Below are 15,960 nucleotides of genomic sequence, written 5' to 3' on the forward strand. Positions count from 1 at the left end.
TCTGATAAGTGATACTGCACAGATGATGTTTTCTCAAAAAAACCTGTCATTGGGGACACCCAAGATAGGTGATGGTCCAAGCAAGGGGGAGGTCAGTAGTCCCAAACTTTCAGGCAGCCAAGAAGGCAAGGCAAGGCAGGATCAGCACCTTGGAGACAGATATAGGTGCAGGTGTTAGGACCACGGTTAGTGATCCTGCAGCTAAAGCAGAACATACAAGGTGCCTCAGCAGTGTCCTTCAGCAACTGGCAGGATTTTATAGCCTGGGCTAGGTATTGTCTAGACGCCTCACCCCCTGCATGCTGCATCTGGCCAGTTAAAGGGCTGGCACCTTCTTGTGCAGCCACTGCCTTCTTTTAGGCCCTGGGGTTTCAAGCTATGGGGATATCTCCCAGGGTTTTCCTTATCTTCCAAGGAGTCTGTGGACCAATGATTGGAATCTGGTGGCAAAGGTGTCTCCTCGGAGTTCAGGGGAGGAGATGTGGACTCCAATGACAACAGTTGTGCTCCACAAGAGACAGACCAGAGACTGGATCCATCTCTTCTTCAGGGCTGCTGCTATCAGAGGACTCTGCTTCCGATGATTTCTGGTCTAGCCATGACTAAACCTCTGTTTGGAATTCATAGACATACATTCATGCCAACTGCCACAGCGTATTATGTATTGCAGAAATTCTTAATCTAAAATTCTTCACTTTTATCACTTTAGCTCTTAAATTCTAAAAACAGCACTTTTGAAGAAATTCAGGTTAAATTTATTTGACATAAGTGTTGATGTTTAAAAACAAAACTTTTATTTCCCCCCCAAGTGGAAACACTCACTGTAATTGCAGTGTCAAACCTTTACCCCAAAATGTAAAAACCAATGAACAAAAACCCACACACAATATGGGATTTTACTGACACCTTGCAGCACACTGTGGCCCAGTTAAAAGTGAGTTCACATATGCATGTCCCTTAGTTGCTGGCTCAAGTGGGAGTATGCATGTACAAAATGGCTATCACAAATCAAACATCACAAGAAAAGCTTTCATACCATATTATTACTGCCCAGTAGTTTTCAATGCATGTAGTGCACATTGAGGTGACCATCATCAAGTATAACTCAATCCTAATTTTAGAGACATTGGGAAGGCTGTGACTAGGGAATGCGTTCAAAAAGTCTAGAAGCAAATTTTTTTTAAAAAAATAGCGCATTGCTGCTTTGGTACCAGGTACTTCAAGGCAGCTTCAAAGCAGGCTGCACTATGGGCGTAGTCCATGCTGTAGGCTTAGAATGGTTTGTCATTCTCTCTTACAGAGGGAACCCTGGGAACTATAGTTCCAAGTAGGAGTGCATGGATCTCTAATAGAATTCTCAGCACTCTCATCAGACTATTATTCTTGGGATTCCCTGTTGCAAGTTACGATTAACACAGTATAAAACCACTATAGCTTTGTATTGTAAATATGTCCTATGAGGTAGAGGAGTTCTATCATCCCTTTCACAGATTAGGGATTGAAAATGCCTGAGAACCGGGCCAAAAGGGAGTCTGTTGCAGATCATGTAATTATACTGAGGACTCTGGACTCCCAGACCAGGCTCATAACATGTGGGCTCTCTGCCTGCAAAGAGATTATACTGTTGCGATAGCTACAAATTAATCCATACTGGCTTTTGTGTCCTTGGTAAGCCTGGCTTGGAGGTGGCCTGTTCATGAATTCAGGCACAAAACATGCTTATGATTTGTTGCATGATGCAGTTGTATTGCTGAAGGTAAGTGGCCCTAGCCTTGAACAATGTCTGGATGGGAGAATGCCTGGAGAACTATGCGTAAGCCTCTCTGAGTTCTTTGGAAAAGAAAAGGGTACAAGTATATTAGGACAGACCATGAGTTTGAATGCTACTGCTCTAGAAAGGTTTCCAGGTGCTTTGGTTTTTCTCATGAAGATTGCTCAGTCAACTTCTTCACAATGAGAGCATTTTTGGGCCCAGACAAAGAACAAGCAGCCTTGTTAATGAGCAAAAGGATCATACAAAACTGGCCTTTTGGTGGTCAAAAGATGAAGATGCTGTGGGAGACTGAGATAATGAATATTCAGTAATAATAACAGTTTAAGAATAGGGCCTGCCTCATAATAGCCACCTGCCGTCTCTGACCTCCAAACTAAAAGAGTGGGGGATATCTGAGAGACAGACAGGATGGACTCTTCCATGGACCCTCCCTGTACTGACAGCAGACCTGGCATCAGAACCTGGCATATTTGGGCAGCTGTCAGGGCCTATGCACCCTAGCAAGGACTATCGGGTCTCACACGTTTCCTGGGGCCCTATCACATTGCTGCCACCTGCCACCATCTTCCAACTGCTCCTTGCATAGTTGCTGGTCCTGGCACTGCTGCAATTGCCAGCTTGCCCCTGGGTGGGCATGACTATGCTGGGGATCCACTCAAGCCTGGCTCCAGCCTTGCATCTCACTACAATGCTGATGTAAGCACACTAGGGAGAGGGAGCGACTGGCAGTTGCAGAAGTGTCAGTGTCATGGCCCCTGACTTGGGCCCCACAGAGCTATGAGTGGGACTCAGATGAGGTCAAGGTTCCGGCCACCTTCTCCAGGGGAAATTTTTTAGCAGCTTCTTCCAGGCCTTCCTGGCCAGAGGGTGAGTTCTTAGCATCATCCCCATCTCCTAGCCCTTGCAGAAGCCAAAGGGTACAGAATCAGGCAAAGGTATTTTAAGGAACTCACTGCCGGCTCCTTTAAGGAAGTGGGGCTTAATGGCAGGAACGGTCTTGCCTGCCTCAGATGGCATCAGCTCCTTGTCATGGCTCAGCCAGCAGGCCCCCCTGGGAGCTGCCCCGGGTTCTGATCCCTGCTAAGAGACACATGGCTCATCTGGACTTTATCCTGCCTGACTTGACCTGTCCAGAAGAAACTAGACTTGACTACACTTGCCCACTTCCCTGAGACTGTAAACCCCAAGAGCACATGATAGCTGGGGATGGGGTGGCAATGACAGCAGAGGCCTAATGGTTCCATAGGGATCCCAACATTGATGGAGCATCTACAGTGCTATGCCAAGGGCCCACTCTAAGTCTGGTGCTGGTCCTGACTGACACCAAGAAGCCAGCAATATTGAATGCACAGTTAGAAATGCATTGCTTTCCATCTGCCTAATGGGAGGCAGAGGAACCAGAACATACAGCCTGAAGCCTGGATTGAGGAGGTCAGATGCGTGTTGGAGATCCTACAAGCTATTTTCCAAACTACGTTCCAAAGCTAATTGACAGCCATGATTCATAAACACGGAATTTTAGGAAATTCTGTTTCGTAAAGGGGCCAATAAAGCATTCTTAGCAACCTCACAAAATTACAGTTCCCAGAATTCAAGGGGAGGGGAGAGGGGAAGCCAAGGCAATTAGTCTGGTTTCAAATGTCCAGTACAGATGTATCCTTATTAGACACCTCTCTGAAGCTGTTCTGCCACCAGTTTCAGGAGCTGGTTGCAAACATCTTTAAAGCCTGAAACAAATCCAAAAGGGTCAAACCACTTTCAGGGAGTCTGGTGAGTGACATGCCTCAGCAAGGAAATCATAAATGAAATTCATGTCAAAATCTTAAATTTCAAAATGCAAATTTACCTACAAACTAGGAAAAAAGCATGTTTACATTTAGATACCACACATATTTTAGTGTTTGCATAAATCTAGCTGGTGTATACTATAATCGGAATTTCAGAACTCTGGTAGCAGGTCTACCAGGGTGTACAAAGCAATAAAGGACTGCGTGGAAATGTCCCACTATCAGAGGCAATTTCATACACATCTGTGAACTACACAGTATGGTTCTATTAAATAAGACTTAGTTGGACTTCAGTGAAAACTGGCCAACTTTCCTTCAGAATCATTATCCCTGAAGTTCCCATCCCTGCTGCAAACAGCAACAGGATACCTGTGCTAGACCTGTTGTGAGGATATTTAGTGTGCAAGGGATTACTTCCCATGATGGCAGCAGGCCAGTACCACAACACACAGCAGAAGCGTGACTAGAATTTGTCCTTTGTCCTGCCACATATGTCCCTCTATAGCAGTGTTCTGAAGGGGCAGGAGACTGTGCTGGAATCTTTATATTGGGATTGCAAAAAAAAAAAAAGTGTGGGGTGGGGATTATGCCACGGTGTTCTACATCCAAGGAGACATTGATTAGGTAAGGGCCCAAACAGGACTTGTCACCTCAACACTAGATGCGGCTGAATAAATGCCCCTGCAAATTAGACCTGCTCTCTGAGAAAACAGAAAGTGTAAATTGTCAGGGATATGTAGTGGCAGGACCAGCTCACACCACTAGTGGCAGCCTTGTTTGTAGGTCTCCTACACCAATGAGGTTAAAAGTGGTTATGTTCCTTCTGTTCAAAAATAGGCCTGGCCTTTCCTTTAAGCTATGGAGCACTGCTACTGAGGTTATTCTCATCACCAGGGGGAAATGCACGGCTGCTCCTCACAGTTTGCTGGTCCATGGGTGAACCTGTTGTGTGTGATGATGATCTCCCATTTTGAAGTTCTTGAGGAGGGTCTAGACTGGGGCTGGCTGAAGGGGGAAGTATTTCAACTGGAGGTGACAGAGGAAGGCTGCGGGTATCTGAAGCCTGACAGGGGGCAGTGATGGAATCTGTCAGGTTAGCTGCAGTGAGTGGAGTGGAAGCATGAACTGCAGTAGAGGGCACAGAGGATCCAACTGTCCTTGTAATGAGAGTCAAAGGATAACCAAAGGGCCTTGGCCTGGTGGGAGGAGGCCTGGTGCTTTCTGGCCCTTTTGGAAGTGGCAAAGGAGACCCTGGTCTTATCTGAGGAACTGCAGAATGGCCCAGCCAAGGAGAAGAGGGTTTGGCACTTGGTGGCCTATTGAAACGCAGTCTGATGGGACCTCCTGGTCTGGTATGATGGAGCCCACCATTCTCTGGTGCAGTTGGGCTCACTGGTGGAATCTCCCAAGCGTTTGAATTACTTGCCCCAAGATGAACCTCTGGATGAAGTGAGGCAGGTGTGGGAATGGGAGCACTGAGGCTGCAGTTTCTGTCATTCATCAGGTCCATGGAATGTCTTTGGAAGGCTTGCAAAGCTGTGTCTAATCCGCCATCTTCCAAGTGAGAATTGGCTAGGCTATTCTCCAGTGAAGTCAGGCCATCTGGTGTGAAACAACCACAGACTAGACAGAGCACTGACTATTTTGAAGTATTCCAGTAATTTCTCTGCTTTTGCCCTATGTTACAGATTGTACAAATTCCAACCTGCAGTGACCATAGGTGCATGTAGTAGACAGACAGACAGACACACACACACACACACACACACACACACACAGAGAGAGAGAGAGAGAGAGAGAGAGCCCCTTTCTGGTGATCACAGTTATTTACAAAGATAACCCCCCCCCTACACACATATGAACACCAAACTATCAGGAAAATTCTGAGGTTTCTTAGTCCTCCTACCCAGGCTCTTCAGAAGCAACAACCTGACTTACTAAGAAGTGCATTATAATAAACTTCACAGCTCTGAGCCAATTTACATGTTAAAAATATTGTGCATGGGGGGGGAATTTATGTGAGAATGGCTACTACGAGTCATATCAATGACTGAGAGACAACCAGGAATTTTAGGAGTCATCTCCTCAACCTTCCCCACACAGCATCTACACTTAGGCTATGTACATTTCATACACTGAAATCACATGGCTTCCCCCAAAGAATATTGGGAACTGTAGTTTGTTAAGGATGCGGGAATTGTAGCTCTGTAAGGGGTAAACTGGAGTTCCCATGATTCTTTGGGGAAAGTCCTGTACTTTAAATGTGTGGTGTGCATATAGTCTACCTCTCTACCCATAGCTGCCTCAGAGTTCCTTCCAATTTGCCCTCCATTGCCATCCCAAATTCCATGAGAGACAAGTTAAAGCAGGGTCTGTAGCCAGTCCTACGCATGAGGAAACTTCACAGATTTCCTTAAAGAGGGTAATGCAATTGGCCACACAGATTTTTTTTTAAAAAAATTCTGCTTCCAAAATGTGGGTTTCTCTGCTGAATGTATGGTTTCCTGATGGTGCTGAATGTATATTGTGATAGAATCTCAAGGCAGTCCTAATACAGGCATGTGGAACACACTTACCTGGAACTTCATTACCTTGGCAGCCAGGGCAGCAATGCATAGGGGGCCCAAAGGGCTCTGCACAGGTGCTTGGACAGGGCCTCTTCTCACAACTCACCTCTCCAAGCTGAGGGGACACAAAGCAACAGAGGAGTGATGCTGGACTATTTCAGACAAAAGAGTTCTTCTAATGACCAGCTGAGTTGGAAAAATCCAAACGGAGGAGGAGCTAGACGTTGCTGCACAGCTGAAGTGGTCCTGCATCCCTTCACTTCCCTCCTCTGCTGCGGCTGGATGACAGCTGATGAGCCAGGCTTCGCAGCAATAGCTATGTGAAGGTGTTTCAGTGAGCCTTGGTTCACATGCTCCCCCAATTCCTCTTTCACATGCCAGAGGAGGGCTTTAAACTAACCACAGTTCCCCATGATATCCAAATTTAGATAACTGTGGTTTGCTTCAAGAATGGTTAGAGAGAATAAGCTAGGGTCAAACTGTAGTTTAAACAAATCACAATTCCAAGCTCAGATGTCACAGAAAATTGTGTTTAGTTTAAAAACTGGAAGTGGACACTTGTGATCTTCTCTGGCATGAGAATGAGCCGGAGAGGCAAGAGGAAGTCCAAAGAACACCCCTTCACCCAAGAAGGCAAAACAATATTTTCAAGCTTGGAGTCTTAGTTAAATAACATTCATTTATTATTTTCCAGGTTGCTGTCACAGGAAGCTCCCTTATACCGAGTCAGATCATTGGTCCATCTAGCTCAGTATCATCCACACTGACTAGCAGCACCTCTCCAGGATTTTACACAGAGAGCCTCTCCCAACCCTCTCTGGAGATGCTGGGATTGAACCTGGGACTTCCTGCATGCAAAGCAGATGCTCTGCCACTGAGCCACAGCCCATCCCCTCATGTTGAGTCAACTAACCTAAGGTGATCCACAAATCAACATCACCAAATCTTATCCCAGGCCTGCTAACAAGAATAGGACTAAAAGGAAGAACAAGAGAACATCACCAGTGTGGGTGTGAAAAGGTGACCCTTTGGAATGGCAACAGCTGACCATTCCAGTCTATTTTCCCCATAAGTGCCTCACAGCTCACCTGGCAGGTACAATGAATGCAGGGTTCACTTTCTGGTACAAAATTGTGTCCATCCACCACTTTCCTCCCCTTGTAATTGCAGTCTGCAGGAGGAGGACAGGCAAGTTATTAGGTAGGTTCACCTTTAAATGCGAACTGAATTGAAATTCTCCCGTTATCCCTAAGTACAAACTAGCTTACTTACACAGCAAGACCACCCACACCCTTCCAATGTGTGGGGGTATTATACTGCACAACTAGCTTTCAATTTTATAAATTCATTTAAAATAATCATCTGAAAAAGATCATGGTGCTTACCATGACAAACTGGGCAGCACTCTCCTTCTGGGTGGAACGGGTATGTACAAAAGATGACACAGTCTACAGGAGAACATGCCACGGAGCCCAGCTGTAAGAAAAAAAACACACACACAGGAACAGAGATTCTGCATGAAATGGCAGAGCAATATAGACAGCCCATTTCAAACCTGGGCCTGCCTAACACGTTTTAGGGTATAGATGATATTTTATAAATCTTTCCATTTATTACTGCTACTGCTTGCTTATCCAGTTCTTTTACAGAATAATTCAACTCCATTACAGGCTTAACTGAGTGTTGGAGTCACTACTGCACCCAGAGCCCTGTTGCTCCCCAGAATGGTGGGGAGGGAGCAGGAAAATTAGGTGATTTTAAACAAAAATCAATACACATATCTAATTTATTTCTACAAAACAGTATCAGCTTTTCAAGAACAAATTCATTTCAATAAAGATAGTATATTTACTGTCAATACATTGAAAATAACAATTTCACTGACCAGTATATAATAAAAAAGACACTTCTTCAACAAAGTTATCATAGGGTTGGTTGCCCTCTCTTATGAGTATCATGTCAGTTAGCTTTACCATAGATACTAAGTCCCACACTTTTATTAACCACTCCTCAACTGTCTTTTTTGTTATATACTGGTCAGGGAAAGTTCAAGATAATAATCCTTATGCTGTTTTAGGAGTTCATTGATTTATATATTAGACATAAGTTTAATGTTTAAGCTTAAGTTTTAATTTTGATTGTTAGGAGCTTGATATTCAACTGATGTAGTACTATACATTCTCATTATTTGTATAATCAGACACTTGGACTGAGGTAGTCCTTTCTTTTTTTTAATGTGATGTACCTGCTAGTTCTATTCTTTTTCAATAAATCCAATTCAATTTTTTTTAAATAACAACTTCAATCATTTAGCAATCTATCTCATAAACTGAAAGAGACCTACATGCTGGACTCTTCCAAATTAACATATAATGTCTCCTCAGAAGCAAGCCCCGCTGAGTTCAATTGGGACTTATTCCCCAGGTAAGAAGGTATAGAATGGCAGTCTAAGAAAATCAGGCCTTTGTTTTCTTGAGAAGCTGCCTATACAATCCCAGGAAAGACATGCAATCTCTTTGTGCACTACGTTTACGGTTAAGTAAGCATGTAAGCAGGGACAGTGGGAATGAGCTACTACCTCCACCTTTTCCATCGCCATCTCAATTGCCTCTCAACCTGCAGAAGCTGACAGTCTTTTGTATCTATGGAGAATCTCCTCACATTTTAGAGCCCTGAAGACAGATGTTTGTTGCTGTTTTTTGCTTGCCATACAGCAGGGACAGGAAACCTGTGGCTCCAGATGTTATTGGACTCCAGCTCTCATCAGCCCCAGCCAGCACGGTTAATGGTCAGGGATGATAGGAGTTGTAGCCAAGTAGCATCTGGAGGGCTGGGAGAGGAGAACAGAGCACTTACCAAACAAATGCAGCTTAGGCATGGGTCTAACACAGAGGGGAATGTCTCGTTGTTGTAAAAGATCCTTCCTGCATAGGTGCAGCCTTCAGTAAGGAAAAAAGAAAAACATGTTAAGTTTGTCAACTTGGGTGATGTCAACAAACTGCCTATGCAATGTACCCAAGAGTCTCCTAAGTGAGCATGACATCATGAAGTCATAATCCTCATAGCCCTAACCATTACCCTGTTTCATCCTAGTTACAATGTGCTACAAACAGAAAGCAGTGCAAATTATTAGACATTTCTGGACAGCAAAAAATAAATGCACTGAGTTGAACTCCAGGCCTTCTGATGTATAGCAGAACAGCATGCTGTAACCACACTTTATTCTTAGAGCAATAACTCTGCAAGCCCTGATCCAGCACTAATGATGCTATGTCCCTTCTCTGACAGTAGATAACAAGTCACTGCTACTGTGCATCAGCAGAGAGGCTGCCTGTAGGAACTTTTACAGAGGTCACTACGAGCTTATTACAGCAAACCCAGGCAAGAGTTTTGTGGAACCCTAATCACCAACAGATTTATTATGACTTGGACCTCATTTAATCAGATGCAGGAACTGTTACTCTCAGTTGGCAGATTTTTTATATATGGAAAGAGCAACAAACAAAATCAGCCCTCTTCAGATATTACATTTATGGTTAACTAACCACATGCAGAGGAGCAAGTGGGAACAGGTGCACTAGCTTTGCCTTTCCCATTGCCTGCCAACTCATGGAGAGCACAGCGTGCCTGCAGGCTTCCCATAGGCATCCGGTTGGCTACTGTGAAAACAGGATGCTGGACTAGATGGGCCTTTGGCCTGAACCAGCAGGGCTCTTCTTATGTTCTTCTTATGGAGACTCCCCATGCGTTTAATAACCCTGGAAAATCAGGGTTCTAAAACATGCAGGGAGCCTCCACAGATACAAAAGGCTCCCTGCTTCAGACAGTTGCCTGAGCGTTTTCAGTTCTTTCTCTGTATAGGGATGGAGAAAACTGAAAACAGCTAGGGCCAAAATGGCCATAAAATGCAAGAGTTTAGTAAGTGACAAGGTGTTTGTCACAGACTGTACTTCTTGCATTTTGTGGCCATTTGGCCCCATTGTTTTACAATTGTTCTCTTTACCAATATGCACATTAATTCTGTAATTAAAATAAACAAGGCAACATAAGAAAAAGTAGGAAAATGAAGATCAATAGCAAAAATTGAGTTTTTTGTCTGGGGACTCTAGTGTGCTGTTTTGATAGACAGGAAAATATTTGGTTTTCCTGAGAACAGTATTGCTTTCTAAGAAGATGGAATTTACCTGCTGAGCAATCTGGACAGCACTGTCCGGGGATCCGGATTGGGTGAGGGCACGTCTCCAAACAATCTGTCCTCTTACAGCTCACTGAGCCATCTGCCTGCAATAGAAAAGAACTTCACAGAAACCCACAGCACAAACAGCTGGACTGCTGTGGGTAGATAGATATTTATCAGCAAGACCCTCTACCCCAAAAGAGGCTTGTATTTCCCATTGGCACCTGTCTTCTAAGCAGCAAATAGTCTCTGCCTGTCAGTTTCATAAACGGTTCCAGAACTGTTACAGCCATAAGATGTTGCCTGAAAGCCTGTGGTATGTAGGCAATAGTCAGTTTCAACCTACAAAAATTGCTTGCAAAGTTAGAGTTCAGTCTAAAGTCTTCTGAAGTCCTCTTAACACTCAGCGGTCTAACCTCTCTGACATCACTGCAGTTCATCAAAAGGTAACTACGCAGGCCATGATATCGCCTCTACCTGCCTAGGCTCACTCTGACATCACAGAAGATCAGCAAGTAGCAGTGGGAAGGCTGGGGCAGGCAGAGAGGTCACAGGCTGAGGAGTTTGCTAAAAGGACAGCACAGGACCATTGGGGGAGTGTGTTTATTGAAATCATTTCTATGACACCTTTCCCTCAAAAAAGGTCCACAAGGCAGCTTATACAAGTCAGTGACACCCACTGCCTATGGACTGTGAAGCTATTAATGTCATAAATAAAATCCAGATACTTCAGGCCTCCTAAGTGGTCGGGAGATATCAAGGCCTAATTTCATAATTTCGTCACATACAACTACTATACCCCTCAGGATCCCTGCAGAGTATCCCAGTGTACACAGCCTAACACAGATTGGGTTATGACTATATTGTTCAAAGTATTCAAAGGATTCTTCCAGTCTTGGCTCAGGGAAGGCAGGGGACTAAAGAGCTACCATAGTTTCTGTAACAGGAGATTGGAAGTTTGAAAAGGAATGAAGTAGAGCAGGTTATCATTCACCTGGCAGATGCATAACTCACAGGGATCACCCGGAGACCAGATCTGTCCAATTGGAAATTCAACTCCATTGTCATCCACAAAGCAACCTGGCCAAGAAAAGAGGGACAGTGGAATGAAGGGCCTATGAATACAGAGTAGGAACCTCAGCAAGAGTGAAACAAGGGATGGGAGGGTGGAGACAGAAGGTGCAGCTCAAGCTGTGTCACACAAAGATGCTCCTCAACTTAGCCCACCAAGTTAACCTATCAGATAATCCCGTGGCTCCCAATCTTTTTGGGATGGTGACCCACAAGTCCAAATTTACTCATTATTGTGACCCATCAATTTAGTGTCACAGGAATGCTGCCAGGTCTCTGGCAGCCATTGGTTTCATGCATTTTAACTACAGGTTTGCCTATTTGATAATTACTTGAGGCATCCAAGCAAAACATTATCTAACAAATGTATCTAATGTGGAATTTGTTGAAATAATTATAGTACTTACAAAGTTCACAATACTAATTAAGGATTTAAAGCAATAATTATTTGGGGTTTACTTATAAAGCCCGCAATCCACAGGTTGGGAAATACCGAGATAATCCATTGCTTATAATTATACTTACATGAGGGTACAATGACACGTGCTCACATGCCAATAGTTGAGATCTTACCTGTCATGGGAGCAGCCTTTCGGCAGGTGAAGCAGCACTGCCCTGGGGTCAATAGCCAGTCATCGCGGGGACACTCCAGCGTGGGGCAGGGAGTGAAGGAACACTCAACTTCACCTTGCTGAGGAAGGATGTTGATGGCACATGTTTCATGAAGTAATAACAAAGATACAGATATAGGGTCAAGACAACCCTCCACAACCTCTTCTTTACTGAACTTTATGAACAAGGGGGTCATGTCCTGCAAGTCCAGGGCTATGCAAAGTCCTCCAGTATCTTCTACCTTGCCCCTGCTGACCTTCTATACAGATGATCTATGGACCATCAACAACAGTATCCTGCTTAGTGTTAGTCAGGCAAACCCAGGGTTGCCACACAATCAATTTAAAATGAATCTTGTTATACTGATAGATACCCCAAGGCTGCACATCATACATTTAAAGCACAGTTAAAGCACATGACTTCTGCAAAGAATCCTGGGAATTGTAGTTTGTCAAGGGTGCTGGGAATTGTAGCTCTGTGAGGGGTAAACTACTGTTACCAGGATTCTTGGGTGGGGAAAATGTGCTTTAAATGTATGGTGTATATTATTTATTTATTTTATTTTATTTATATACCGCCCTAAGCCCGAAGGCTCTCTGGGCGGTGTACAAAAAGATAAAAAAACAAGCAATGTATAAATACAATAAATACAATAAATCAAGAAAACAAAACAAACAAACAATAAAAGAACCAAACAACATCCAAAATACAAATAATGATGAAAATGCTATTAAAACACACTTTAAAATGCCTGGGAGTATAAAAAGGTTTTCACCTGGCGCCGAAAAGATAGTAGCGTCGGCGCCAGGCGCACCTCATCGGGAAGGCTGTTCCACAGTTTGGGGGCCACCACGGAAAAGGCCCTGGTTCTAGTCACCACCCTCCGAGCTTCTCGATGGGACGCACTCGGAGGAGGGCCTTAGATGTTGAGCGCAGTGTACAGGTAGGTTCATATTGGGAGAGGTGGTCCACCAGGTATTGCGGTCCCATGCCGTGTAGGGCTTTATAGGTCAAAACCAGCACTTTGAATCTAGCCCGGAAACAAACAGGAAGCCAGTGCAGATGGGCCAGAACAGGTGTTATATGAGCGGACCTTCTGGTCCGCGTCAGCAATCTGGCCGCTGCATTCTGGACTAGTTGTAGTTTCCGAACAGTCTTCAAGGGCAGCCCAACGTAGAGCGCATTGCAGTAGTCCAGTCTAGAAGTTACCAGAGCATGAACAACTGAGGCGAGGTCGTCACTGTCCAGATAGGGACGTAGCTGGGCTACCAGGCGAAGATAGTAGAAAGCATTCCGTGCCACCGAGGCCGCCTGGGCCTTAAGTGACAAGGAAGGATCAAAAAGAAACCCCAAGCTACGCACCTGTTCCTTCAAGGGGAGTGTAACCCCATCAAGAACAGGATGAACATCCTCCATCTGGGCAGAGAAGGCACTCACCAACAGCGTCTCGGTCTTGTCTGGATTGAGCTTCAGTCTGTTAGCTCCCATCCAGTCCATTATCGCGGCCAGGCAGCGGTTTAGCACGTTAACAGCCTCACCTGAAGAGGATGAAAAGGAGAAATAGAGCTGCGTGTCATCAGCGTACTGATGGCAACGCACCCCAAAACTCCTGATGACCACACCCAGCGGCTTCATGTAGATGTTGAAAAGCATGGGGGACAGTACTGATCCCTGCGGGGCTCCACAATGGAGAGTCCAGGGCATCGAGCAATGTTCCCCAAGCAGTACCCCCAACTCCCAACTCCGTGAGTCTTCCCAGAAGGATACCATGGTCGATGGTATCAAAAGCAGCTGAGAGATCAAGGAGTATATGCCGCCTAAACCCTTGGTCAGTGCTAAGCAACAGGCATCTTAAAATGTGCTAATGTAAAATTTCCACCAATAAACAGGGAAAAACGATACACCTTCCTTCTAGCAGGTAAGGAGATTTTACAAGAACTCAGGAAAGACATTCACAGTAAGACAGAGAATAACAAATGCTCTCCTTCTAATAGTGAGTAATATAGCAAGCAAATCCTCTGAGACAAGTAGCATGGCAGCCTAGGCCAACACCTACCCTGCACACACAGGTGGTGCAATCATCACCATCCAGGCTGAATTCGGTCCCCTCTGCATATGTCTGGTCACGGAAATGGCACTCTGCTACAAAGGGAGGCAAGAATAAGTCAGTCCTGCTCTGGCAGATCCACGACAGAGAAATAGTAGCAAGGTGCAAAGGGTATGTCACTGGAAAAGAGTGTTAAATAAGGTCCTCTTCACCTGTGGCGACCCATTGATGGATATAATGACTTTTAAGTGCCAGACAAAGACATTTTATTCATTCATTCATTTTTTTTATCCAGGACCTTTTTAAATGCTCAATTTTTATGATGCTGATTTTACTGTTTTTGCTGCTGTTATGCTTTATGATGGCATGAACATTGTGTTTATATATATTTTTGCAATAACTATAATTTCTGCTGAATTTTGTAAGGATCCTTGGGAAGTTTTTAAAATTGAAAGGCAGTATCAAAGTGTTTCAAAGAAATAAAGTCAATTCCTGTTCTCCTGGTCAGTAATCTCGTGGAGCGAGTTTTTACTTCTCTTCAGATCATATGGAAAAACTATTTATGAATTCCACATGATTGAATGCTCCCCCCAGTCAACAATTCCTTGCACATAGAAAACTAGATGTCAGAGAGACAGACTCTAACTTAGCCATGCTCATTCTCTATGTGGAGTGATTTTTATGCCCGTGAGGGAGCATTCAACGGTACAACCTCCCAGCAAAGTGAAGTGCTGTTCTACGGACAGCTTTACCCTAGGACAATATTTTCTTAACATGTGTTCAAAGCACTTCAAGTGCATTCACTAGTTGTGGGATGGCCTCTTTGCCTAAACCAGACCTTTGAAATAGCTGACTTCGCACCAGTTCCACTACTTGTGCCTAGAAGACCTCCATACCTCTCTCAGTGGAGAGGAGGGTGCCAGGTGACCTTCAAAGCCTGCCTGTTTTGTGAGTGAGCATCAAGCAGGATGTTGTAAGATATCTACCTGGCTGGCAGGGACAACAGTCAGTCTGAGCAGAACTGGAGCATGGACCGGGTGTACATTCTAGAGAGATACAGGATACGTTGCCCTCCTGGAATCAAGAACCAACAAAGATTACAGGGCAGATTTGCAAAGTTTTCATCTTCCTAGGTTTATCTGATGCCCATCTTCAGCCAGCCATCCCTGATGACCAAATCATTATGAGCATGATCTTGAACAGATAACAGAAGATGGTCCAGTTATCATGAATACCATTGTCAGCTGCCTTCCCCTTCTCCCCCCTCAGACAAACAGACACAACCCTTCCGCTAAGCTCCAAATACAACCACTCCTCCCTTGCTCTGGCTGGTGAGGAGCCTAGGTGCTCAATTCTCATCTCATCTCATCTACAGAACCACACCTTGCAAAGTCTCCCTTTGTTCCAGCAAATATACAAACTCACCCTGAGCGCCAGAGATGAAGAATGTACTTGGATCCCCCTGTGGGTGGAATTGCCAATAATGAAGGCTGAAAAGGAATGGGCTGTGCCTTACTACGAAAGGGACACCCCTAGGTGTTTCTAAGAACAACAGGGTGGTCAGAGCACACCATTCTCTTGCCACACAGCTCAAGGGTCTTGATTCTTCCTGGTGCTGATGTCACTGCCAGGCTTGAATCATGGGGAGTATTCGCTGGGTGTGCTCATGAGCTACCAGATTCAGAGTCAGGGGCTGATGGTACAAGAGCAGAAAGGAAATCCAAGGCTGATGGAAGCTGGCCTGGGTTTTCCCTTCCACTGTTGCATTGTCCTCTCTATGTTCTGAACTTGGCATCTTGGATGCTTGGGAAACACTGCCCTCAGATACGGTCACAGAGGCCAGATAAAATCAGTTGCAGGTCAGATGCTGCCCAGAGGAGCCACATGGCTATGCCTCCCCTGGAGTAACATGACTAAAATTTCCC

General features: G+C 44.7%; 1 protein-coding gene across 2 annotated transcripts in view; it reads right to left on the minus strand.

Moving 5' to 3' along the window:
* Window positions 1-754: 754 nt before the first annotated feature.
* The window catches only part of VWCE (von Willebrand factor C and EGF domains), a 37,649-nt gene continuing 22,443 nt past the window's right edge, over window positions 755-15,960 (minus strand). For both annotated transcript variants that reach the window (XM_061609783.1, XM_061609785.1), the window contains 10 exons: window positions 15,022-15,109; window positions 14,045-14,130; window positions 11,950-12,067; window positions 11,300-11,385; window positions 10,313-10,409; window positions 8,985-9,067; window positions 7,514-7,604; window positions 7,217-7,299; window positions 6,138-6,243; window positions 755-5,163 (listed from right to left, as the gene is read on the minus strand). In XM_061609783.1, coding sequence (XP_061465767.1) covers window positions 4,418-5,163; window positions 6,138-6,243; window positions 7,217-7,299; window positions 7,514-7,604; window positions 8,985-9,067; window positions 10,313-10,409; window positions 11,300-11,385; window positions 11,950-12,067; window positions 14,045-14,130; window positions 15,022-15,109 — 1,584 coding nt within the window. In that variant the 3' untranslated portion in view covers window positions 755-4,417. The remainder of the gene's footprint in view (window positions 5,164-6,137; window positions 6,244-7,216; window positions 7,300-7,513; window positions 7,605-8,984; window positions 9,068-10,312; window positions 10,410-11,299; window positions 11,386-11,949; window positions 12,068-14,044; window positions 14,131-15,021; window positions 15,110-15,960) is intronic.

The sequence above is a fragment of the Rhineura floridana genome, chromosome 2 (genome assembly GCF_030035675.1).
Source record: "Rhineura floridana isolate rRhiFlo1 chromosome 2, rRhiFlo1.hap2, whole genome shotgun sequence".
Classification (NCBI taxonomy): Eukaryota; Metazoa; Chordata; class Lepidosauria; order Squamata; family Rhineuridae; genus Rhineura; species Rhineura floridana.